At 41.0% G+C, this 27,578-nt stretch overlaps 1 protein-coding gene across 2 annotated transcripts in view; it reads right to left on the bottom strand.

Annotated features, from left to right (window-relative positions):
* Positions 1-18,798: 18,798 nt before the first annotated feature.
* The window catches only part of FAM210A (family with sequence similarity 210 member A), a 16,444-nt gene continuing 7,664 nt past the window's right edge, over positions 18,799-27,578 (bottom strand). For both annotated transcript variants that reach the window (XM_081952770.1, XM_081952769.1), the window contains exons 4-5: positions 25,219-25,330; positions 18,799-20,286 (exon numbers count right to left, since the gene is read on the bottom strand). In XM_081952770.1, coding sequence (XP_081808896.1) covers positions 19,987-20,286; positions 25,219-25,330 — 412 coding nt within the window. In that variant the 3' untranslated portion in view covers positions 18,799-19,986. The remainder of the gene's footprint in view (positions 20,287-25,218; positions 25,331-27,578) is intronic.

Below are 27,578 nucleotides of genomic sequence, written 5' to 3'. Positions count from 1 at the left end.
ATTATACATTGTATGGAAAGACAAGACACCCAGCACAGCTAGTCTAGCAGTCCATACGGTTTCCAAGAGATGGTGACAGTTTCTTTGTTTCCCTCAACAGTGTAAACATCCCATGGCGCTCTGAAGTTTAATTGTGGCACTCTAGGGTGCTACAGTGCACAGTTTGAGAACTTCAGCTTTAAACACAATGTGGCTTCAGCCAGGTTCACACTGTGGCTGTGGAGGCGAGCTGTGTAATTCCAATGCTGCTGACATGCGCTCACCCAAAACCCCTTGTTCCTAGGTCAATAGCACTTTAATGCAAGGATTGGGATCCTGTCTGCTTGACTACCATGAGGAAGCTGAAAACTGAACTGCGTGGAAAAAAATTTGGTCCATGGGGAGAAGATGGCAAAGGGATAGGGTATTTCTATCAGGCATGTTGAGAATGAAATCTCCAATTCCCTCATTGACTTCATGTGGAACAGACAGTTCAGCAACAGCTAGGGAAGTTGGCAGGTGGTCCAAACTAACTTGACTTCCTGCTTCTTTCTTGATCACGAGATCCAGAAGATCCACTTTGAAATGGTTAGAATTCTAGAAGCCATTTACTGCATATCTTTCCCTATCTTGCTCTGGGATTTGAGGTGCTGCATATCCCTAATGATTTATATTGCATAGCATTGCTGATGTAGAAATCGCAAAAAACACAATATATTATGAACCAGTTTTTAATTACTACTTCATCCAAATCTCCCAGGTATTCCTCAGAGCACCACTTTTCCCCCACTCCTCTTCTCTTCATTCAAGTTATGGGTGCCATAAAGGTTAAAGCTAATTTAAGAGTTAAAAACTAGCTACTTAAAGCTAGTTTTAAACCCTGGTTCCAAATCCTAGATGCACAAGCGGATCTAAAGCTTAATTTCTGAAAATGATACGATTGCTTCTCTCATCCGCTTCTGACAGTAATTATTGTTTGTTTGGAAATACGTACCAAAGGTTTGGGATGGTAATACTGCAGGAATTTCTAACAATGGCAGATATGTTGTTACAGATAATCCCAAACCACATATTTAGGTGAACTAATCATGTAAATGTTGATACGTTTAAAAAAAAAATTCTTAATGGCCTCTTTTTCTTTCTGCATCCTTCATGCTCAGGCTGCTGGGCAAAATGCCAGAACGCGAGAGCTTCTTAGTGACAGACAGACGCACTTGTTTCCCTCCTCCACAACTATAAGCCTCCGCAACATCCAAGAGCTCAAGAAATCCTTGTGAACCAGCTTCGTCTCACTCCCAATTAATTTAACTTTGCAGATATTGACAGTTAAATTATAAGCAAAACATACACAGCAGACAGAGCTTCAGACAGCTTGACCCACATTTAACCCCCTGCTCTTCACATCTCTTTGTGAAGCTTAGCTAAAATAAACCACGTTCGTTCATTGTTGGATTTTTCTGAAGCTTGTTAAGGGAGAAGCATCCCCCCCCCCCATGATTTTCCTGTTTCTCATTTTACCAATCGTGCATTTATTTTCATCTTGTAAATCAAGAAAACGTTTGCACAAAATTGGTAAGAATAACTCTGCATCGTTCTCCCAGTTTTTGTGCACACATCCTAATTTGAACACTTTTAAATCAGATAATTCGGTTTAGTTTTTGCCTGAAATTTTGCTACAACAAAATGTGTAGTTATGTAAATGTATATATTTTATGTACGCGTTTTAGATGTGGACTGCTTTACAAAATGGAGACAACTACAGATTTTGATATGCAAGGGAGTTCTAATATGAGATTAAATTAGATTAAACTAGTGGTGGGTTCCTACCAGTTCAGACTGCTTTGGCCAAACTGGCAGTGGTTTGGTGGCCTGGGTCATTGGAACAGGCAGTGACCCAGGCCTGCCACGCCCCTGAACCAGTTTTCTGGATGGCACTGTAGGTGCCGCCATCTTGCTTTTTGCTTCTGCGCATGCGCAGAATAATTTTTATTGCACTGGGCATACATGCGTGCAAAGTGCCCACGAGCGAACTAGCAGTAATCACTGCTGGAACCCACCCCTGGATTAAACCATTTTATGGACATTATGAATGGAATAATCTAATAGAAAAATGGTTTTAACATATTTTTTGATTGATTCAATTCACATTAATATGGGATAATAGGAATCTTAAATATATGTAACTGTCTTTATAATGGAGCATGTTAAGAGTTCTGTAAGAGGGAAACTTTAGTGAGGAGATTAAGGGTTTGCAAGAGGAAGCTTAAATCACACCTAGCCAAACCGCAGAATTGAAGACAGGAAACTTAGATAGTTTTGCAAGTACCTGTGACTTACTAGAAAAGCCACATGTTATTTTAGCTTTGAGAGAAGGAAAGGGGAGGGCTTGTGGGGGGGGGAGCCTGTCAGATCTATAATAGTTTTGCAAACGAATCCTTCGGGATTCAGTCTGTGCTTCCTTGTGTTGCGACTGAATCTTGCGCAATAAACCTTTTCTGTTTGATCCTGGAATTCCGTGTCAGTTCCTATATTCTATAATAACATAGCTGCCCATTTCTAACCAGTGACTGTGTAATGAACAATCATAGAAAACAATTAAATCAGTTAAATAATACTAAAAATAAATAGCAGTCAAGAGATATTATAAGCCTTCAGTGTCAACATAATCAGGAAATGGGCTCCTTTACATACTTGAGGAACCCAGACCTGAGCACATTACCTTCCAGCTGGATCAGGGACATCCTAATTTCTGGAAGGGAAATGTCCCAGAGGGCAGGGCTATGGCAGAGGAGGCACCTGAATTGCTCCTGAAACACACTGGCAACCCCTGAAGAAGTTGCATTATATGTGTTGAATAGCAGACACCATTTACAACATGCACAGCTGCATTCTGCATCAGCTAAAGGTTCCTTCAAGGGCAGACCAGCATAGAGTGCATTGCAGTAGTCCAAACAGGAAATCATAGGGCTATAAGTGGCAGTGGGCAAAGCCTCCAGGGTTAAACTGCCACACATCCTGAAGGTATACAAAAGTTATCCCAAGCACAGCTACCACCTGCTCTTCCAGCAGGAGCCATTAGTCCAAGAAGACCTCCTGGTTGTCCACCAGGTCCCTATGAGGCATTGCTGCTCTATACAGGACCAGGCGTGAAAAAAACCTTGGTACTGGAAGACCCAAACACCCAAAGCCACTCAATCTTGCATTGAGCCTAAGTCCATTGTGCCCCAATGAGGTCCCTGCAGCTAACAGTCATGGAGAACAGGACATCCATGGAGCAGCCCAGGGTGGAGATTATTATTAGTATTTGGTTTTGCTACATCAGTCAGGAGACCACAATGCTATAGCAGAGTAATGGCTGCCAAGTTACTAGATGTGTTGTAGGAAATGCTTGCATGATTCCCAAGGTGTGCTAGCTTCACACCAGAAATAAAATGAGCAGCTCTTCCTGCAGGTTATCCAAGGCCCTCTCCAGAGCCAGAGCCATCTTACAAATGGGTGCTGCAACTGGGAATGTTCAAAGCCAGCGAGAATCTCGCTGTACGGAGCACCAATTTGCCTTCCCATCAAAGTAGTGCCTATTTATCTACTCATAATAGAACATGATTTTGAATTATTAGGTGAACAGAAGCTGAGGCGAATGATGGGAAGCCCACCCTGCCAATAGTGCTGGACTATCTCCAGCATCATTAAGCCACAGAGCCACTGCACCTCTTAGGATGGAGAGATAAGGATGGGTATCATTAATGGCATATTAATGGTCCTTCAACTCAAACTATTGGATCACCTCACTCAGTGGTTTCATGTAGATGTTAATTGAGGGAGGGAGGAATGCCGGGCCCCACAGCATTCCATGAAATAAGGGTTCATGGGATAGACCTCTCCTATCAACACTGACTGGAACTTAACCCAGAGGAAGGAGGATAACTAGCACAACACCATGCCCCTTATTCCTAATTCTTGAAGCTGGTCCAGAAAGATACCATGAAGGTTCATGAGAAATCAAGAAGAGCAAGAATGGATGCACTACAACCAACCCCACTCCTGCCAAAGGCCATTCAAAAGCACAATCAATGCCATGTCAGCCCCCTGTCCTGGCCTGAATACTGATTGAAAGAGGTGCAGATAAGCCTGGATGGACATGGATCTAATACAGAAACGGATGAACTAACCCCATTGTTAAGGAGATGGAAAATTGGGGGGAATTGGGAGTATCCTATTTCCTGAGGTTCAACAGGCTTGAACTCCTCCAGATAATCATGCAAGACAGGGGTGAAATGCTACTGGTTTAGACTGGTTTGCCTGAACTAGTAATAAAAAAATGTTTAAAAAAGTAAAAAGAAAGTTTGGACGATCAGCTGTGCAACAATCAGCTGTGCCGGGCAATCTTGGGAACTTTTTAAAACTTTTTTTTACTACTGATCAGCTGTGCGACAATCAGCTGTACCCGATTGTCTGTGAGGTTCCTGTTTGCTGCAGGGGACATTTTGTGTGAAGTCCAGCTGCTTTTACATTGTGTGTTAGCCGGTTGTGCAGCCATGCCCGTCCAGTCATATGACTACCGAGCCACCCCCACCGAGCCTCCTCCATCATGCCATGCCCACAGAACCGGTAGGGAATTTTTTTAAAATTTCACCACTGATGCAAGACTCAATCCCTGTACCCCTATTATACCTGCATAAAGGCTGGAGTGCAATGCAGAGCGAATCCAAGTGGCTTTATCCATTATGATGAGCAGCATATTCCTCACAGCAACCTGAAGATAGACTTCAGAATTACTCCTCCTAGGAAGGACCAAGTCATCCAAAGTAGGGCCATTGGGTGGATATCTGCAGATATGAAAGGTGGAGAAATAACTGATGCTTTGCGGTCCTTACTGCCATGGAATAGGCTCTAATCATGGCTCTAGCTAGCTTATTTCGATCATCTTCACTTTTTATAGATTGTCAGCAGTGGTCTAGATGTCTCTTAACCTAGTTGTCCCTCTTAAGACATTGGATGCTGAACTGCTTGGGGAGGAGGGCCTGTCACATAAGTAATTAGCATGCCAGAGCCTTGTTGGTTATTGGAATTAATTAGACAAATCACTCCACTAACTAAGAACAACCATGCATTACTCCCACATAATCAAGAAAGAGCTACTGATCTGTCAATCATTTCCATGTCCAGGGCTGGGTGAGGTTTCCTGTGATGATACTACACCCCTCCCCCATTAGTTACCATTAACTATTTTTTAAAAAGAAATTTTACAGGTTCATATCAAAGGATCCCAGAAATGAGTGTTCTATGGTTTGCCCATCGCATAAAAGAAAGGCAAGTGAATGGATCACTTATGGTATCCAGCCTAATGCCCAGGTATTTGCAGTTAAACCTATTTAATAGTCCCCACAGTTAGCAAAGTATTTAGAGTTAGCCTGATTCAGATGCATTTGCATAAATAGGATTATATAATTATGCAGGTAAGCCTTTTAGCTTAACTGGGTTGAGCATCATGCGTCATGTTCTCAAAGTCAAAATCTTACTGGACTGTATTTACCAACTGAAAAATAAATCTGATTTATTGTGCCGGCTTAATGCCATCACAATATGGCACTATTTGCATCACGAGGGAAAAGTAATAGCAGCACCTTTAATCTGCCTAGCCCTCATATAGTCTAGCTATAATAACTTTCTCTAACTTGTACTAATTTATAGGTTGAATTCCTACCTCTCCTCCAATAATCTATTTTTAAAACATTTTACTGATGGGATCTAATAAATTCTTTGAATGCAGACTCCCAAGTGTCACTCTGATAATTCTATAGGGATAGCCTGAGGCTGGTAATTCAGCTTTCTTTAACCTGCTTCTGTCCACAAATTCCAGCAGTCTATTACCCATCAATAGCTTCTTGTATGAAGTTGGGGGGTTTCCCCATTATCTGTTTATTTTACTTAAATATATCCCACCTATGTGTACATGGACATTTTGCCCCTTTAATCACACTCGGTCTACCACTAATTTGCGTCTTTTTAATAAATGATTAATTACAATTCCCCCCTCAACTTTGAAAAAGGAAAAAGAAAATCAACCTCACATTAACACACACAATATCTTGTATTTGCCTGAGCTATTAATTAGTCTGGGAAACAAATGCAAAGTTACTCTTGTGGCTTATACAATCAAGATTTGTTGTTTCTACTTAAAGAAACAGCTTTATCAAAACTGTCAGATAACTGCTAAAAGTAATTAATTCTGTGCAATTGTTATTAGGAAAAGTAGGATAGGAAAATATATAGAAAGAATGGAGACTTTTTGTAAGTAACTAGTGGAGTTGCAAAAGGGGGGCAGAATATTAAGCAAATGTGAGTCTCTGCTCCATCCCCGCCATCATGAGAAGTAAAACATATTAATCTGAAAATGGACAAGGTATGTGATGTGAAGAGCTTGGGCATATATTAGACATTTTATTACGATGACATATGGGATCAAAGAAACATAATACAAATTTAACTTTGACAAGAAAGTTGTAGGATGCAGTACCAAGCTAAAATAGAATTAGATCCATTTTCTTTATTGGCCTTTTTCAGAATTCAAGCTAAAAATCTTGGTGGATTCCCTTCTCAAAAGGTAATTCTTTTGAGTCAAAAGTTTTCAATAACTATTGACCAGTCTCTAACTTTCCTTTTTCGGGGAAGGCTGCTGAGAAGATGATTGGATTGCAGCTGTTATCATTCTAGACCTTTTTGTCTGGTCCCTGACTGGGATAGTTTTGATTGTGGCAGAGCTGGGATAGATATGGCACATCTATCCTTGTGCTCTTTTATCTCTCAATGATTTTTGATGTCATGGTATCCTGAGATGGATCTGAGGGATTGGGATTGGGGCATTGTTTTATGGTGGTTCTCTTCCTTTTCCCAGGGCCGATTCCAATTGGTGTTGGTTGCAAAGGGGAGAAATAGTTCTACAAGCCTTAGGGCTCTATTCTCTCTCCCTTCTTTATCAGCTTCCGTATGAAATCATTGAGTGCAGTCATCTGCCAGTTTGGAGAATGATATCATATTCTGATGATATCCAATTATATTCCAACCCCAAATTGGCCAAATAAGGCTGTTGAGATTCTGCCCAGAGCCTGGAGGCTGTAAAATTTTGATGGAGAAGAACCATCTCCAACTCAGTCCTACCAAGACCGAGTGGTTGTGGGTATTCAGGTCACTCAGATCTGGGGATATTCCATCTCTGACCTTGGATGGGATTGCATTTCCTCATTCAAGGGTGATATGAAAGCTGGGAATCTTCTTGGATTCACAACTCCTGCTTAATTAGCAGAGAGCAGCTGTGCCCCAAAAGTCCTTTGCCCAGCTTCACCCGATGTGCTAGTTGTGTTCTTTTCTAGATGGGGGGGGGGGGGGGGCTTCAGACAGTCACTCATGCCCTGATCGTTTCATGGCTTCATCATGCAATGTGTTCCACTGGCCTTAAAGACCACTTAAAAGCTTCAACGGGGTGCAGAATGCAGTGGTATTCAGCAATGATGGCTATACCTTGGTATACCTATGCTACACAAGCTGCAGATGTTGCCAGTTTGCTTTTGTGTGTAATTCAAAGTGCTGCTTATTACCCATAAATCCTTGCACGGCATGGAGCTGATTATCTGAAGGACTGCCTGTCTCATGTGGTAACGAATCTGGCAGGGTTGGGTTCCTTTAAATGAACAATGCCATCTATCAGGACCCTAGAAATGCATTTTCTTTGCAACAGCACAGCCCTCTGGAAAGAGGTTCCCTCATCCCAAGATTTGGAGAACTTCCTGGTGTTATGAAGGACCTTAAAGATCTGGCTACTTGGTCAAGCCTTGTGAAGTCCCTTTTGGATTATGTGAGCTTTCTTTCTTTCTTTTTTTGTCATCCTTGCCATCTTTACTCTTCATTTTTGTCTGTCATATTTTTCCTTGTTTTGAATGTTTATTTGTAACTGCCCAGAATAATTGAGAATCGGACAACATATAAATTTAGTAACGTAATAATTTTTTGGGAGAATTCATTGTAAAAAGTTTTAACCATTTAGTTAAGTCAGTGATGAACCTCCAATTCTACAGATACTGCTTTTCAAATGACGTGGTATAAAAACATATAACAACAATTATATATATATTTGCAATCTCAATCCTACACGGGAAAAGACCCGAATACAACAAAACCAGCATATCTACACCCGTGAAAATCTACGAAAACATACATACATACATACATATATATATATATATACACACACAGACACACATACATATGCCTAAATATGGGAGGGAGCTCACTACTCCCTCTTTCTGTCATTCGGCTCATCACAGAAAACCATCCAGGCAGAAACCCATATTTTTATTTTTAATGTTGCCTTTTTATATTTGTGTTGTATTTGTGCTGATAAATAAACAAAGGGAGACTAGTATGGATCCATTTCAAGCTATTTAGCTCTCATCAGATAGCCATACCCTTACTGGGATTCGAACCAGGCCTGTATTGCATATTAGGCTGGTGTAATTGCCACTAAGCCACAGGCTCTCCTCATTTTATATGTATGTATATGTATATGTATACGTATACGTGTATATGTATATGATGTATATGTATATGTATATGTCCATATTTAAACCAATTTGATTTTTGGTAGGATTAAATTATATGAAACAGAATTTTGTATACCTCCAAACCCTTTTAAATGTTGATTGTATTTAACTCATTTTCCTTTGTGTGATTTCTGTGGAGAGCCCCTTTTGACAATGTAATCAATGTCACCAGTTTGGTCTACAGTTAAGGCACAAGGCAAGAAAGCAAGAGACCATGAACTTCACCTTAGCCATGAAAGCTAGTTAGGTCACCTTGTGCTAGTCCCTCTCAGCCCAACCCACTCACAGGATTATTGTTGTGGGTAAAATAGAAGGCAGGTGTCTTGGGGAGATGGATATATATATAAAAGCTGAGCTGAGCAGTTGCTAGGTGCTTACAATTTTACTTCAGCTTTCCTTTCTTTTATAGACCTGCAATGGTTGTAAATGTGAGGATTGTAAGGTTGTTTTTTCATCACTATTGTAACTGCAAATGGGGTTCTATGAGGCAGTCATTAAATGAGTACTATCTGTATATAGGTATATACTGTGCCTTTGTTCTTAAAAACTAAACCTGGAAGAAATATTGTATCAAATCAGTAGTGGACTACAGTATGCAAAATAATTCAGTCCACTTGTCAAACATAGGCATTTTGTTTAAACATGAAAGATAATACATTTTCATCATTTACTTTATCAGTAAATGATGAGTTTTATGCAACAATTAATGTGGGCATTTTATATTAGATCTGTGGACTTAACATGCAGAACATGTACAAACCGCTAGCACTCAGCAATAGCAATAGTACTTAGGCTTACATATTGCTTTGTAGTGCTTTATAGCTCAAAGACAGGGGTGTCAAACTCGATTTCATTGAGGGCCGCATCAGCGTTGTGTTTGACCTTGGGAGGTGGGGTGGGGGTGGTCAGCAACATGTCACTCGTGTCAGGGGTATCTGTGGTGGCCTGAGAGCTCTGTCAGCAAAAACAGGGTGGCCCTGCAGGTCAGAGCTAAGCACTCCCTGGGCCGGATCCGCCCCCCCTGGGCCTTGAGTTTGACACCCCTGCTCTAAGAGGTGTCCAGAGCCATTTTATTGCCCCCAACAATCTGGGTCCTCCTTTTAACAACCCCAAAAGAATGGAAGGCTCAGTCAGCCTTTAACTGGTTAGGATCAAACTCCTGGGGGAGGGGGGAGAGAAAGAGAGTGAGGGACACACACCCACACATACGCACATCCACTAATTACAAATTAAAATCTAAAGGCAGTTCTATTCTTTTTTTTTTTTAAACAAAATTTTATTGGTTTTCAAATATATAGGGGAAGGTAAATAGGTATACAAAAAATTTTGGCCACTTTCGGGATCGGACGACGACGGACATGTTTGTCCGCCGCTCGTCTCCCTGGTGGGTCCCTTAAGGGACACAGGAGGCCTTGTAGGGGGCTCCTGCCGAAGGGCGGCCGGTCGAGGCACCCCGGATGTGGCGGCAGGCAGCTGGGGTGCTTTTTGGCTTTGCCTAGGAGCTGGGGAGCAGAGGGTGGAGCGAGAGACAGCTTCGCGCTGTCCGCCCTCGCGTCAGATGGCTCCGGAGGCTAAAAGAAGAGTCGGAAAAGTGCAGCTGGAGACTGAAGGTGGGATCCTGGCCGGTGCTCTTGGAGGATTTAGGAGAAAAGCAACAGTCACTTTGTGAGTTTTTTGTGTTTCTGTTCTTGAAGAGAGATTAGAGGGGGGGTTTACCATTCCCCCCCTCAGACTAAGCGGCTTTGAAAATGGACCCTCGGGAAGAGAGAGGATAAAAGACTGATTTGTCTGACTTTTAATTGAAAATGACTTTCACAATTGCTGGAAATGACTCTGAACTGTTGTTTTAAAATAAAAAACTTTCGGCGACTTCTTTCCCTGCGAAAAGGAAGGCCAAGATGGCGCTCGCCCCTCTTTCTTTGTCTTTATGCAAATGAAGTCTGTCCTTTGAAGCTACTCCCAAAGAGAGAATAAAGAAAAGTGGATTGTTTGTTTACTCTCCCAAAGGGAAACTGGGACCTCCTCCTGTGTATGGATCTTCTGATCTTTGGCTGACTTTTCTTCTCATTCATCTTGGTGTATTTTACTCTTGGAACTGCAAATTGAGCGCCTTTGCGATTGTTTTGCTTTGGAGACCAGCGTAGCTGCGAAACCCTCTGACACCACCTTTCTTGGCAAGGACTTGCATCTCTGAAATTAAACAAATGGCGGCAAGGAAACCCCTGACCGGCAAGGTGCATTCAGCACCCTCATCTGCTGCCCCAAGCCCCACGATGCAACAATCCAAGATATCGTCAATGTTGCAGAAAGCAGTGGCTGGGGAGGACCCAAAGGAACTATCTGTAACGGAAATGTTTAAAGAACTTATGAAGGGACAGAATGAAATGAGGGCTGAGATCAAAGAAGAACTCAGAGTGGTTAAAGAACATATAGCTGGAAATACACAGCGAATTTTGGTGTTAGAGGACGGAGTGGCGGGGGTGGGGGAAGAAGTGAAAACAATGCGCAAGGGAAACATAGATATGGAAAATTTTCAGACAAAAGTAGAATTTGAAAGAATGTCCTTTTTTTCTTAGATTCCAGAACTTACCAGAAGCAGAGAATGAAAACCTTAAAGATATTATGAGTACAATTTTAGCAGATTATCTTAAGAGAGACAAAAAACAAGTATGGTGGGATATGGATCTAGTATATAGGATAAATTCAGCGTATGCTAGAAGACACAATGTTCCAAGGGAGATACATGTTAAGTTTGTCAGGAGATCCACAAGGGACGAGGTACTTGCAACCCAAAGGGAGGGACCATTGAAATACAAAGATGAAGAGATCACCATTCTCAAACAGATCCCGAAAAAAATAAGAGATAGAAGGAGGAAATTTTCCCTCCTAGCAAAAAAATTGTATGAAAAAGGGATCTGGTTTAAATGGTTGATACCAGAGGGGATGTTAATCTTCTGGGAGGGAAATAGGATCAGAATCAATACAGTTCAGGAGGCGGAGACCTTCACTAAAAAGAATTTTCCGCTCTCAGAGGAGGAATTGAGTGGGAGTAGTGAAAGAGACAGTAAAACACAAGACAGTAAGACTCAAGACGGGAAGGAGGGGGGCACTGAGGCTCTCTCTGGCGACAGGGAGGAAGAAGCAATATCGAAAAGACTCAGATCCCAAAAATAAAACTATTTGGAACAATAGCAGTTAGTGATATATTAGAAAACGACAAAGAGAAACATGTAGGAACACAAGACTAACAATATAGAGTAAGATTTGGTTTACTGTTTTCTTCCATAAATTTGTTGTACAATGTTATATAAGTGAGTATCGGGCTGGGAGCTCTACCAACAGTATGAAAGCTGAAGGCAGTTCTATTCTAAAGATGCAGATAAAAGTTCAAAATTAAAACTAAATGGACTAAAATGCATAATTTCATAGCTCACACGAAGCCAGAAAGGTTTTGAATAAAATTCCTACATTACTATGAAGCATTTTTATGTACAACTATTATAGATAGCAATCTGATAGCTAAAAAGGCTGAAATAGCAAATATTTTGTCTTCTCTTCAAACCTACAGTCCCAAACCTATGCACCTCTAAAGCAATATTTTACTACTGAGCAGTCGTGGGTTTCAAACATTTTTAGAACCTATTCTGTAGGTGTGTTTTGTGGGAGTGGCTTGGCAGTCATGTGACTGGGTGGGAGTGGCCAACTTGATGTCACTCACCAGGAGATGTCATGGATTGGGTAAAATGTGTGAAGCTCACTTAACATCACTCTTGCTTAGCAATCAAAACTTTGGGCTCAATTGTAGTCATAAGTCAAGGACTATCTCTGCTTTCCTGTCCTAATAAACTATTTCTCCTTTCTGGCAATTTTCCTCTGTTAGAGGCACCAAAATAATCCATACAATGTAAGGTTTCCTGCTGCAGTAGGGGGTTGGACTAAATGACCTCCTAGTAGCCTTCTAGCCATAAATTGCTGTGCTGTTTTTCTTTCTTTCTGCTAACAAAGAAACCTGCCTGAGGCTCATTCCACATGCCTGCCAGATAGTGATAATGAGACAATGACCCTAGAGAAAGTTTGGCTCCATTCACAAGGCTTTTAGAAACACAATGCTCATATTGCACAAACCTCAAAACTTCTAAAACATAAAACCATATACCATATAACCATATAACCAATTTGTTCTTTCCTGCACCTTTTCAATTTAAAATTATTAAGACTTGTGGACTTCAAGTCCCAGAATTCCACAGCCAGGCATGCTCAGTTCCGATTTAAAGTGACAGCATTTGTTTTTCTCCTTTGAGAAAGAAGTTTCCTTCTTTCTTTTTCTTCTCTCTTCCCCTCCTTCCTCTCTCTCTCCCTCCCTCCCCCCTCTCTCAAACACACACACACACACACACACACACACAGAAGTTGGATTGGACTATCTCTCCTACCCCATTCCCTCTCTCACTCATTCTCTCTCAAACACACACATACACGAAAGTTGGATTGGATATATTTTCCAATGGCTTGAAAGCAGCTCCTCTGCCATCTCCCCCCCATTCTCCTGCTGACTTCCCCAAACACCTCCCACATTGCAAATGCAGCCTGCTGTCTGGGTGGGAAATGCCCCTTCCTCAGGAGTAAAACCCAAGGTCTCTAAAGCGATTACCAGGGCAGAAGAGTACAGGCAGAAGACCCTTGAAAAAGAATTTCAGAGGGCCCAAAAACGACATATTCTAACTGCCCAGCCCTCCCTCCCTCCGAAGATCACCAAGTGGCCTCCCCAGCTCCACCTGTCTTGTCTCCCATGGGCCCTGACACCCCCCCCCCGGCCTATTCAGAAGAGGAATAGTCTTTTTCGGAGTCCTCGGCTTCAATGGAACCTGACAACAAAGGCAATTTCTTTGATGTCCCTCTTAATAGGGAGTGCACCTTTGAACAGGCTTCCTTCCCAATTACACATGGCTCTCTCCCCCCCCCCATGTACACCTCTCCTGCTGATATGGCAACCATCATTGCTGAAACCATTAAACAGGTCATGGCTTCTGGCCTACAACAGCAACCCCAACCTGGTCCATCACATGGCCATAAGCATAAATCTTCTGCTGCGGCTCAGCAACCTGGTCCCTCTGCCTCTACTTCTCAGGCCTCAATTGGCGGGGAGCAAGATAACCTGTGGGACTCAGACCTGTCTGATGACGAGGTGGTTACCCCAGATACCCCTGCCTTTACTGGGTTATTCAAAACTGATCGTTTCAAGTCCCTTCTACTTAAGGCCATTAAAGCTGCTAACTTACCATCTTCTGCTTCAGCTTCTACTTCACAGGATAAACCGGCAGAACTGGCCTCAACAGAGGGTCCCAGTACCCCATTCACCGAACCCACAGTGGAAAAGCAGGTGATCCCTGTTCCCAAGATATTCCTGAACGTCATCCAGAAGCAGTGGGAGTCTCCAGGCATCGGCCTACAGCTGACCAACCTTGACAAACGTCTTAACAACATTGAACCAGACCTCACCAATTTCTTTGAGACTCCCCCAGTGGACACACCGGTTGCAGTCCTGTCTTCACCTACTGTGGTCTCTGGAGCCCCTGAGGAGGTTCTCAAGCCTGAGGAGAAAAGGTCAGATCAAACCTCAGTCAAAAACTATCAGGCTGGGGCCTGGGCTGTTAGGGCCTCTATGGCCACTTCCTTTTTCTTCAGGGCGGCCCTGGTTTGGATTGAACAGCTTTAGGAGCGCACCGCTCCTACTGACACTAGATCACATAAGGCTCTCAACAAAATCAGGGCAGTGGTTGAATTTGCGGCTGATTCTTCCCTTAATGCTGCTAGATTCGTTTCTAAAGCCATGGCCTCTTCGGTCACAGTCAGGCATCTGCTTTGGCTCAAGCCATGGCAGGCGGATGTCCGTACCAAGTGGTGCCTAGTAGCCTCCCCATTTAGTGGTACCCAATTATTTGGTAATCCCTTAGACCCGTACCTCATGGAATCTAAAGACAAGCGCAAGGTCCTTTCATCTATCTACAAGAAACAGGAAAGTCAGCTCGCTCCCTTCTATAGGAGGTTGCCCTTTCGACCGGCGGACGGGGGACCTTTCTTCCCCCATCCACAATGCCAATCCTACACTCCCAGAAAGGGATCTCACCAGGACAGGTCCAATAGAAACACACAGCGTTTTCCCTCCAAGAAATCTTACTGTGGAGGAGGCAACCACCATTTTTCACATAGGAAATGACTATCTGGACTCTCTTCCGATCGGAGGCCGCCTAGTGTTCTTTGCCCACCGCTGGGAGGAGACCACAACAGACAATTGGGTACTCAAAACTGTCAAATTTGGTCTCATGCTGGAATTCCTCTCCATCCCCCAGGAACACTTTATGCCATGCTGGTCTCTCGGTGTCCTCACAAGACGGCACTGATGGAACAGGCTATTCAGCACCTGTTGGAGATCCAGGCCATCCAACCGGTTCCTCCCCATCAGGAAGGGCAGGGTTTTTATTCCCACCTGTTTGTGGTACCGAAGAATTCCGGGGGATGGAGAGCAATTTTAGATCTAAAAACATTTAACCACCACATTGTCTATCGTCAGTTCAAAATGCATTCTGTGCACACCATCCTCCAGGCGGTCAGGAAAGGCGACTTCCTCACATTGGTAGACTTGACCGAAGCTTACCTTCATATCCCCAACTTCATAGAACACCGAAAATATCTTCGCTTCTCCTATGCAGGAGGCACTTCCAGTACCGAGCTCTTCTGTTTGGTCTATCCTCTGCCCCCAGGGTATTCACAAAAGTACTGGCAGCACTGGCCACCCACATCAGGTCATCTCCAGTTTGGATTCTGTGTTACCTGGATGACATCCTCTTGTTGTCCAGGTCTCTGGTTCAGGCAGAAAGAGATCTCGCCCTCACCATTCACACCTTGCGGAATCACGGGTTCGGGGTGAATCTCAAAAAGAGTCACCTCATTCCCAGCACTCGCCTTCTCCACCTTGGGGTCTTGATAGACACCGTGGCGGAGAGGGCATTCCTATTCCAACGACCACATTCTCAGTTTGAAGGAACTCGTCAGGAAGGTGCTACGTCTACGCAAGGCAACCCTTCTTCTTCTCTCCCAAGTCTTGGGCAAGATGATATCCTGCTTCGGGATTGTCCTGTGGGCCAGGTTTCACAGCAGAAGCTTCAATGGTTCATGCTTCCACATCAAAAGGCTGACAGAGGCAGTTCTCCTCTCAGGGTCCCCCTCCCCAGACAGGTATTACACTCTCTCAAATGGTGGCAGTTCCCAGCGATTTAGCAAGAGACCTTGTTCAGGGAGCTGTGCTGTCTCACACTTACGACGGATGCAAGTCTGACAGGATGGGGGGCAGACAGGGGGGAACTCGTTCCTGGTCCCTGATGCAGGAGTCCAACCTGTTGTGCCAGTGGGCGGAATCTCACCTGTCATCTCTCAGGGCAGAACACAAGCAGACTGGCTGAGCTGGACAATGATAGATCAGGTGGACTGGATTATCCATCCGAACCTCTTCCATCGACTGACACTACGGTTCGGCATCTCAGTCCTAGACCTGTTCGTGACGGCAGACAACAACCAGGCACCCAGGTATTACTCAAGGTTCATGGACCCCATGGCAGAAGGACTAGACACTCTCAGGTGCCAGTGGCCCAGGGGTCTCCTGTACGCATTTCCTCCCCTTCCCCTCATTCAGAGGGTAATTCAGAAAATGCTGGAGCAGAAGGCAGACCTGTTGCTGCTAGCACCGAATTGGCCACGCTGGCCTTGGTATGCCAACCTAGTGACTGTGTCAATCTCCAACCCATGGCACATCCCACGGCCTCTCCTGTCTCTACACCAAGGGTCAGTTTGTCATCCCGACCCCCAGTGGCTGCAATTAACTGCATGGTGATTGAGCGGCAAGCCTTAACAACAGATAACATCTCCCTCAACGTCATTGCTACCATTCAGGCATCACGCAGAGGCTCTACTAACCGCATTTATGATGCCACGTGGCGTACTTTTGCTTGTGGTGTTCCAACCAGACTGTTGACTCACTTAGGGCATCCATTCCGCAGATATTGGACTTCTTGCAGAGGGGGCTTGATCAGGGACTTACCCCTAACACGCTACTTCGACAGGTGGCCGCTCTGGACTCTGTTCTGGATGGCCTGGCATCCAAACATCTACCTTTCTCACCCCTTGATCTGGAGATTTCTCTGTGGAGCGTCCAACCTGCGTCCCCCTGCCATACATAGATATCCGACTTGGGACCTACTTCGTGTCCTAGAGGCTTTGACTTCCATGCCCTTTGAACCTATGAGATCCATTTCTTTGAAACTGTTGTCCTTCAAAACGCTGTTTTTGGTGGCTGTAACTTCAGCCAGACGTATTTCTGATTTGGCTGCTCTTTCAGTCAGGCATGTGTGTTCCATCAAGACCGAGTTGTCTTAAGACTGGACCTGACATTCACACCGAAGGTCAATAGCTGTTTCCACCGAGGTCAGGAGTTGATCTTACCTGATTTCTGTCCATCTCCCCGTCATGAGACAGAGCACAAGTGGCACACTCTTGACGTATGTCATGCCCTCAAGATCTACATCGACTACACCGCCTCGTTCCACCACTCGGAAGCTCTCTTCATCTCCTTTTGCCAGGCCTCCTTGGGTACCAAGGCTTCGTTGTCTAGTCTGGGGCGCTGGATAAGAGCCTGTATTAAACTGTCTTATGAACTTCAATCCATACAGGTCCCTGCAAACATTACAGCTCACTCTACACGCAGCGCTTTGACATCTGCGGCTTGGTCCACTCAAGCCACCTTGGAAGAAGCTTGCTGGGCGGCCACCTGGGAGTCTCCCAGTCTTCATACGTCATTACAAGTTGAACAAGTATGCGTCGGCTGACGTGGCTTTGGGCGCAGGGTGCAGTAACAAGTGCTTGTGCCCTAACGGACCTTTTTTACAATTTCCCACCCTAGTGGACAGCCCAGTCTTCGGTACGTCCCAGTCTGGCTGCTGTTTCTATGATAACAGGAAAATGGGCGTTGGTCCTTACCTGATACGCTCATTTTCTGGTAGAATAGAGACAGCAGCCAGCCCCACCCTGGTATGGGTCACGCGAGGGGATTCCTTGTGCAGAGGAGAGAGATACAGTGACTATGGACTTTCACTTTTTGCTCACAATTCTCACTTGAGTCTAGTTTTCCTTCATCTGAAACTGGGGAGGAGCCACAAGGGTCTGATGACATCATAAGTGTAGACTCAGTCCGATTGGTTAATGGACGGAGCATACCATCTGGCTGCTGTCTCTACTCTACCAGAAAATGAGCGTATCAGGTAAGGACCAACACACATTTTCTATCTGTTTTGTGCTCTTTTCTTTTGATGGTGTTTACTAGTTGCCAAATTATTTAATTGTAAGCTTCAAGTTAGCATTCCTCTCTGTGCAGGTCTAGAATGTAGTAGATGCTCTGAATGTACTAAAAGTGATATAGCTGAAGCTTGCAAATCACAAAGATGGTAAGTTACCTTAATAAATGAGTAGCAATCTATTTTACATACCACTGCTTATAGAGACAAATCATGGATGTACTGTATATTGGCTAAGATAATATCCGATTTTTATCAAGCAACTGTTTGATAGATCAGAAAAGATAAGCTTTTGTGAATATGTTCTCACAATGCTAGGATGGTAACTGGCTAAGATTTGCTGAGTACAACATTCATTAAGTTTACAAAAAAGCATACTGTACATTTTTTTAAACTTACCTGCATATTAAGCATCCGAAACAATTATTTTACAGGAGTAAACTGTGCTTTAAAATAACTGTAGTATTTCTTCCATTAGGAGAACTATTGTGTAAATGTAGCAAGGTTTTATTTCATGGTTCACACAAAATTGACTTAATGGGACACAAGAGTGCTCAGCAATGCTATCATAAGAGTATATAATCTCATAACCAATTCTCAAAACTATTTTTTTTTTACTTTTACATAAGTATTATTTAGTAGTATAGTGTTTTTACATTATCAAACTTTACCAATTAAAAAATACATCTTCTAAACCATTCCTGCTTTATAGATAGGCAACATTGATTATGGTAACTGGCTCCTAGTTGTCTTCTGCGTCTCTATCACCTCAATAATCTCTTTTTTATTGCTTCCTGGATAAAGAGCTTCTAAGACTAATTAGTAGCAGATATTTTGTTTTAACAGAAATGAAAGAAGCAAATCAGATTTTTTTAAAAAAAATTATACAGTCCCCAAGTAGTTGAATTATATACCAACAAAGTGGTTTATTTAACAAAAACTTACATTATGTAAAGCTCTTTGAAAGCATTCCTTCAAATATTCATTTCTAAAGTTCTTCTCATCCTGATCATTTCATGCCTTATACCAGGGATCTCCAAACTTTACAATGTTAAGACTTGTGGATTTCAACTCCAAGAGTTCCCGAGGCAGAAGGAGAATTCTGAGAGTTGAAGTTCACAAGTCTTAAAGTTGGCATGTTTGGAGATCCGTGCTTATTCAGTTACTTGCCCATGACCTCTTCTTATTACAGGAGAAACACCTGGAATGCCAATGCTCAGAGCTGTGATCACCAAAATAATACATGGAAATGATAGCCTCTTGATCTTAGCCGTCTTCCCCCAAAAATCGAAAACCCCACCTGAGATGATCCTATAGTATTCAATAGTACAATAATGCTGTGTTTAGCCTCTAATAACAATATTGGAAGATTTTCTACAAAAATGGTTACAGTGTTTCTTTTTTCTTTTTTCCCACTTGGCTAAATATTTATTCCATGAACAAAGATAGATTTATCTCCTTTCCTTTTAAAGCTTTATCAGTAATATGAAATGTAATACTTATTTTAGCCATAAGAAGAATCAACATCCATTTTGCAATATAAATATGCAATTACATCTAGTACCATTTCATTGAGCCTCACACATCAATTTAACTCAAGTTTTTATAAAAGTAATATGGAACATAACATAGCTTTCTAATTACTTGATCTTTCTAAAGATAGTAAGATTAATTAATATACAAATATTGACACAATTTTTAATATTCAAGATATTGTTTACATGACTCAGCCATTTTAATACTTTGTTTTACAACAACGTGAGTGATGCCAAGTAAGAATATCAGCTTGATCAAACGTGCAGAGATTCATTCAAGTCACTGATGGGACGACCACAGAATATTCTCTAGGAACTGAGTTGTGGAGAAAACTGTTGCATTTACTATATCGTACATTGGAAAATGTTGGATAAATTTTATTAAGGCAGTGCAAGTCTTAAGCATTATTTTTTTAGCTTTTAAATGTCTAGTCAGCCTGTAAGAAAATAGACATGAACAGTAGCAAGAACATACATTTCAGACATTCTAATCTAAAGGATTAAAAAAAATCACCTTTCATTCTAACTTTTCTATTCTTTCTTCTTTATAAATGAAACTTTGTCTTTGGTTTCTTGTATCTTTTCAGTTATCCTCTCTTTTGTTTCTTCCATTTTCTCTGTTAATTTTTCTTTTGTTTCTTCCATTTTGCCACTAATCATGTCTCTTGTTTCCTCCATTTTTCCCGAGATCCGTTCTTTTGTTTCTTCCATTCGGTCTTGAATATATTCCTTCACAGGTGGTGGTGTGGACATATATTCATGCTTGCGAAGATACTTCACAGTGATGGACGTTCCTCCTAATGTCACTGTGTATCTGGCTGGAGTTGCAATCTTGCCAATAAAAAACATATAAAAACATTAAGGACTCAAGTGCTTTAAATTCAAATGTACAATAGCATTCACAGGCTTGGCTTTAGCTACAGCTCTTTAGACACTGACTGTGGCTAGTGAAGTTAAAGTAACTCTAGCAAGGAAGTTCTCCAAGCAATTCAAAGCATTTCCTAAAGAGATAGAGGCAGATTTATGCATTTTAATAAGTCATTCAGTCACTACAAGAACAAGCTGCTCCCATCAGCAACATCTGTGCCTCCCAAAATCTACTCTGAAATGCAGAATGCCTCATCTGCAAAGTACTTTAGGGGACTGCTGAAGATGGAAAAGAAAGCTGAATTTAGTCTCTGAATAATTTTATAGCTCTTAAAGTTTTGATAGTTGAGTTTCATTTGAATAAAGTTAAAAATAAAATATAGTCACAGAAATTACATTTTCTATGGGGATATAATGAAAATTTTCTCTAGAAGAATAATTCCTAGAGACCAGATGAAAACTTTCAAAATATTTTAGAAAAGAAAATATTATCTCTGTATGAATTAAATAGGACATTTATGCAGTTTTGATTGTCCTTTTCAATTTTATACTTGGTGTGCGTCTTCATTTTTCTTCCTACCCAAATAATTATTTCCACTTTTTAGTTTTATGTATTGACATATCATGACATATTAAATGACAAGACATAAACAAATTCCTTGGTTTATGGTTCGGTGTTTTGTATTCATTTAAACATTCTCGCTATTTAAAAATTAAACTTAAAAATAGGGGTTTTTTTTAAAAAAAACACCCTCCTACTTTATTTAATAGTGTCTTACTGGCAAATACTTCAGCATGAATGGATGGAAGAGATTCAGCTCAAAATACGTGGCATTAAGCAGAGAAAAAAAGAGATCTGAGAAAAATAAAAAAGAATTTAGTGTGTGTGTGTGTGTGTGTGTGTGTGTGTGTGTGTATTTAAAATCCTAAATGCTATTGAGCCAAGAAAGTAACTCTTTATCATGCAATAAAACAAAACTTTTCTCTTTAAAGTAGTGAGATGTAGAAATAAAAAAAATACAATTATGGTTTTTGTAAGAAAAATACTATTTTCCAAATTTGTTCTGAAAATCAGAAAATCCATTTTAAACTAACTATTGCCAGAAAAGATACAGTATTTAAACCTAAAATTTAGGGCATGTAAAGATTAACAGCATTTTATGTCGGGGAATGTCTATATTATTTTTAAGAGATAATTTTTAAATTATGAATAATTCCACAGAGCCAGCACTTTTATGTTATCAAATGCCATTGATGTTGATAGTTTAATCTACCGAGTCATATGCTCACAGGCACATAAGCAAATTAAACAGTATTGCTTTGCAATGAATTTCGCCCTTTTTTATTTATAAAGAAAGGTCAGGATGCATTGCAAAGTAAAACTATTAACATTCCATTATTATTCCACCATGTGGCACTAATAAGAGTGCCAGGGTAGTAATGGAGACACTGATGGGAAAGCAAGCCCTTGTCGTGCCAAAGGCTAATAGAGGGAACTGCAAATGACGTTCCTGGAGCAACAAATCTAATCTTACATCACTTGTTAAGGCCTTTGAATGTTTGAAGAAATTAACTAAGTTTGTGAACCATCTAGATTTTGCAAAAAGTCACATTTTGTTAAACAAGAAGGGATAGTATAAAAGTTGTGAAATATAGAAAATTTAAATGGAATATTTTTTTCTAGATAATGATACACTATCCAACAGCCACTGTCAACCCTTGAAATGACTTCAGCCATGCTTACTTTCGTTTAGGTTCTCAGTTGCCACTTTGGAGGGAGGGAGGGAGAGGGCGAGTCAGAAGGAATTGAAATGTGGTGCCTTAACCTGCTAGACAAAACATTGACCAGAATCCCTGTGAAAGCCAAGGTCATGGCAACGAACATCTGCTGAGACAGGGCGGGAAGCTGCCGCTGGACTAATTGGTTAATGTAACCTAAGACACCTGAGGGGGGTGGGAAATTTCTATTCTTTTAACTACCCTGAAGCACGGGAATTACTGAGAGCTAGCTTCAACTTTCTATGTGCCAACATGATTTACTCAATAAAAGGTCTTCTGAGCCTGACTGAAGCCTCAGAGTGCTGATTCAATTGGGTTCAATACTCAGAACCATGACATCCATTCAGCGGGTCTGCTGTAGAACTGCACTTGGACGTGATTTTCTAAGGTTCTCCTCTCCCTGCCTTGCCAGTTGCATCCCAAATGTCATCTAGAGGATCACATGCAGTGAGGAAGAAGGCAGTCTGATGAGCAGAATGCCGCCACTGAATACAACCCAGTGTCTACTTAGTTTCTAAACAGGTGTCCTTTTCATTACTAACCTTCTTCCTTTTTTAATTCCTCCGGCACTGTTTTTTTAACTTTCTTACAAACTTAAAATATGTTTGCATTCAACTAAATATTTTCTGTTATAAACATCAAATTATCTACATCAATTTTAACATATTTTCTTTAATCACCATATAGAGAATTTATTTTATTAATTATAACATTATTGTATCTATTCAGAGCCTTCGTGACAGAATCTATTCCTCAGTAATTACATACTTACTCAATTGTCTACTTTGAATGCAAAATCCCAGAGGCTCACTCGTAATTTTGTAGGGATAGTCTGAGGTTGATGGATTCAGTTCTCCTTAATCCACCTCTGTCCACAAATTCTAGGAGTCTGCCACACATCAGAATGCCCCGAATTAAGGAGGTCTAATTATCTAATGTGATTCTTGGTCGTTTGCTCTGTTTGCCCTGCTAATATTAGTGGGTGGTGATCGTTTTCTCCTTGGCAATTCCTTGATTAGGGTACTGTTTTCTGCTCATTTGCCTGGTGCTAATCCCTGTTTATCAGGGTATTTTTGCTGGAGTGGATGTGTTCCGATCTTTTTGTTTCCTTCTTAGCTTTAAACGCTCTCTTTTGAATGGTTTGTGGATATGGTTCATCTATGTACAGTGGGGCAAAAAAGTATTTAGTCAGCCAACAATTGTGCAAGTTCTCCCACTTAAAAAGATGAGAGAGGCCTGTAATTGGCATCATAGGTAGACCTCAACTATGAGAGACAAAATGAGAAAACAAATCCAGACAATCACATTGGCTGATTTGGAAGGAATTTATTTGCAAATTATGGTGGAAAATAAGTATTTGGTCAATATTAAAAGTTCATTTCAATACTTTGTTATATATCCTTTGTCGGCAATGACAGAGGTCAAAAGTTTCCTGTAAGTCTTCGCAAGGTTGGCACACACTGTTGTTGGTATGTTGGCCCATTCCTCCATGCAGATCTCCTCTAGAGCAGTGATGTTTTGGGGCTGTCGCTGGACAACATGGACTTTCAACTCCCTCCAAAGGTTTTCTATGGAGTTGAGATCTGGAGACTGGCTAGGCCACTCCAGGACCTTGAAATGCTTCTTACGAAGCCACTCCTTCGTTGCCCGGCCAGTATGTTTGGGGTCATTGTCATGTTGAAAGACCCAGCCATGTTTCATCTTCAATGCTCTTGCTGATGGAAGGAGGTTTGCACTCAAAATCTCATGATACATGGCCCCATTCATTCTGTCCTGTACACGGATCAGTCGTCCTGGTCCCTTTGCAGAGAAACAGCCCCAAAGTATGATGTTGCCACCCCCATGCTTCACAGTAGGCATGGTGTTCTTTGGATGCAACTCAGCATTCTCTCTCCTCCAAACACAACGAGTTGTGTTTCTACTAAACAGTTCTATTATGGTTTCATCTGACCATATGACATTCTCCCAGTCCTCTTCTGGATCATCCAAATGCTCTCTAGCAAACTTCAGACAGGCCTGGACATGTACTGGCTTAAGCAAGGGGACACGTCTGGCACTGCAGGATCTGAGTCCCTGGCGGCGTAGTGTGTTACTGATGGTAGCCTTTGTTACGTTGGTCCCAGCTCTCTACAGGTCATTCACTAGGTCCCCCCATGTGGTCCTGGGATTTTTGCTCACCGTTCTTATGATCATTTTGACCCCATGGGGTGAGATCTTGCGTGGAGCCCCAGATCGAGGGAGATTATCAGTGGTCTTATATGTCTTTCATTTTCTAATTATTGCTCCCATAGTTGATTTGTTCACAGCAAGCTGCTTGCCTATTGCAGATTCAGTCTTCCCAGCCTGGTGCAGGTCTACAATTTTGTTTCTGGTGTCCTTCGACAGCTCTTTAGTCTTCACCATAGTGGAGTTTGGAGTGTGACTGTTTGAGGTTGTGGACAGGTGTCTTTTATACTGATAACAAGTTCAAACAGGTGCCATTGATACAGGTAATGAGTGCAGGACAGAGGAGCCTCTTAAAGAAGAAGGTACAGGTATGTGAGAGCCAGAAATCTTGCTTTTTTGTAGGTGACCAAATACTTATTTTCCACCATAATTTGCAAATAAATTCTTTCCAAATCAGCCAATGTGATTGATTGGTTTTTTTTTTACATTTTGTCTCTCATAGTTGAGGTCTACCTATGATGCCAATTACAGGCCTCTCTCATCTTTTTAAGTGGGAGAACTTGCACAATTGGTGGCTGACTAAACACTTTTTTGCCCCACTGTATCTATTGATAGCTGATTTGTTTAATGCCAAACTTCCACAAATTTCTTAGTGTTTTTGAATTTAGTTTTCTCTAGGATGTTCATAGTTTTCCAATTGAAACGATGGTTGAATTGGTTCATGTGTTGTGAGATTAAGGAGTTTTCATTGTGTCTTCTAACTGCTAGTTATGTTCATGGATACATCCAAATTGCTAGTCAGATAATGAAACAATGGCAAGCAAACAACAAAGCTCATAGAGCACCAAGGACTTCGCAGCTGAACTCTGAGCTATGGATATTCTCTTCTATTGTAATTGTACATTAAAATATTCCTGTGAGTAGCATTAAGAAACTCATGGATCTACTTACCTTATACAATGCATAGGCAGTTAATGCATTTCCACTTTGAGAATGCTTTAGGATGTTTACAATACTTTCAGGCAACCCTATGAATTCAAGAAATGGAACGACATTTACTCCCCTGTAAAATGAAGACATATTAAAATAAATTACAACATTCCTATTTCAGTAAACTTTTTTGTAGAGTTATAATAAAGAAGGATTTTTACATTTGATAACAAATTATTTTTCCCCTCAACTGAAACAATAGATTATAAGAAGTAAAGCATGAAGTATATCATGTACAGAATATTTCCAGTTTTGAAATTTAATTTCAATATTATAAAACTATGATTTACAAACCGTGTTCCATGCCCTAGGGATCTGGGAGGGCGCAGATGATACAGATTCCAAATTAAGTGTGTATGTATATAGAATTATAAATATATCTAAATAGCAAAGATATCACCAGATTGTCAATTTGATATTTCAGGTGGGAAAAACCAGCAACTTAGAATGTAATGATTTTGTATGGCTCTGCTTATTTTTACCTAAATTATGAATCCTAAGAGCACCAAATGGAAAGGATCAAGCATACCATAGTACCTGCAGGGGCCAGGTTGATGAACTTTGACTAATATAGTGGTCTTCAACACTGATGATGTAGTGCTATGAATTAAAATGTTAGGAATCATCTCTCTAGGCTATTCAGACATAACTGACTCTTAACTATTGTCTTTATTGTGGTAACTCAAGGCCAAGATGAATGAAAGTCTTCATGGCAGACTATATGATTCGCATTAAAATAATTCTGGAATGTTTGCCTCAACCATTAAAGCTAATACTGAAGTAAATAATGCCAAGTTTAAAAAAATCAAAATTATATCTGGCACATATCAACTTCTTGTATAAACAAGCTATACAATTAGTTAATATGTCCTAGGAGAAAAATATAGTCAGGTTCTTCTGAAAACATGAATTAAACATTATTCTGAACATGTAGTCGCCATTAAATTAAAACTGAGTATCAAATGTTAAGCTTGGTCCATTTGTACCAATGAACTTTAGCTGATTTCAAACTACTTTAACCTGAGCCTTGGAGAGTTATTGTTGGAAACATTACTGAATATAACTCTCAATATGAAAAAGTGAAGTGTCACAACCCTATATGTTTCTCTGAGAAGAAATTCAATTACTGTGTCTTTAAGGCTTGGTTAAAAGACACTGGACTGTCGACTGGAAAGTGGGCAGTTCGAAACCCAAGTACTGGGTGATGGGGTGAGCTCCCATTCTTGCCCTATCTCCTGCCAACATAGCAGTCTAAAAGCATGCAAATGTAAGTAGATAAATAGCTATCACTTTGATGGAAAGGTAGCAGCATTCCATGCGCCTTGGTGTATAGATATGCTGGCCACAACATCACAGAAGTATCTTGGGACAATGCTGGCTTCCTTCAACCCCCCTAGAGCTGGACACAACTGGGTAGGGGAAACTTTTACCTTTTTATAATGTAACCATGCTTTTCTTTTCAAATTGCTTTCTAGTCCAACCCTCTGCTTAGGCAAGAAGCCCTATACCACTTTTGATTGGCAGAAAGTTTTCAAGGTCTTGAAATAAGATTTGTTAGGATTGAAACTTAACTGTTGATCTGTTTGGAAAGGGGTAGTCAAGATAGATAACAGTAAATAAACAGCTAATGAGTCAATTATTGGCAATGCCAAAGTGAAGATTTATTCATTTTAAATAGGTTACAATTTGTGGCCTCTCATAAAACAATTATAATTAGTGAGCAGAAGGACAAGTGTCTCTGACATCAGAAGGTAATATAACTGTTTTAGTTATTCTAACCAGATGGCATTAAGTGCCCTTTCTAAAAGCAATATGTCTAAATGTCATTCTAAATTTATCCCTTCTCAGGGTAATAAACATCCAAGCTGTTTAAAATTTTGTTTCCAGATATATATTTATCTTCAGGTATTAAGAAAAAATAAGTAGCTGGTTTTGTTAAGATATTACAGACATTAATTATATTTATGTCTTGATCATGTAGTTTGATAATTTTAAACAAATCTAAGGAACTAAATTGGAACTCTAATATTGGAAGAATATTAAGGTTTGGGATGATTGTTTTTAGTTTTCAACAAGATATATTTTAAATCTACATAAGACATTCAAATATATTTAGGATCCTTCTTGCAGAACTACTAAATTCATACAGCACAGAGCCTTTAAAACTCATTTAAAGTGCTAGTCTACTCATATGTCCATGGGATTAATCCCACTGAACTTTGTCACACTTTTGTGTATATGGCAGGGGTTCCAAATTTGTAATTTAAGCCAGAGATATTTTAAATATTCACTAGTAAGGTTTAGAGCATGTATGCAAGCAT

Source organism: Natrix helvetica, assembly GCF_964273705.1.
Source record: "Natrix helvetica genome assembly, chromosome: 4".
NCBI lineage: Eukaryota > Metazoa > Chordata > Lepidosauria > Squamata > Natricidae > Natrix > Natrix helvetica.
This window is presented reverse-complemented; position numbering and strand designations above follow the sequence as displayed.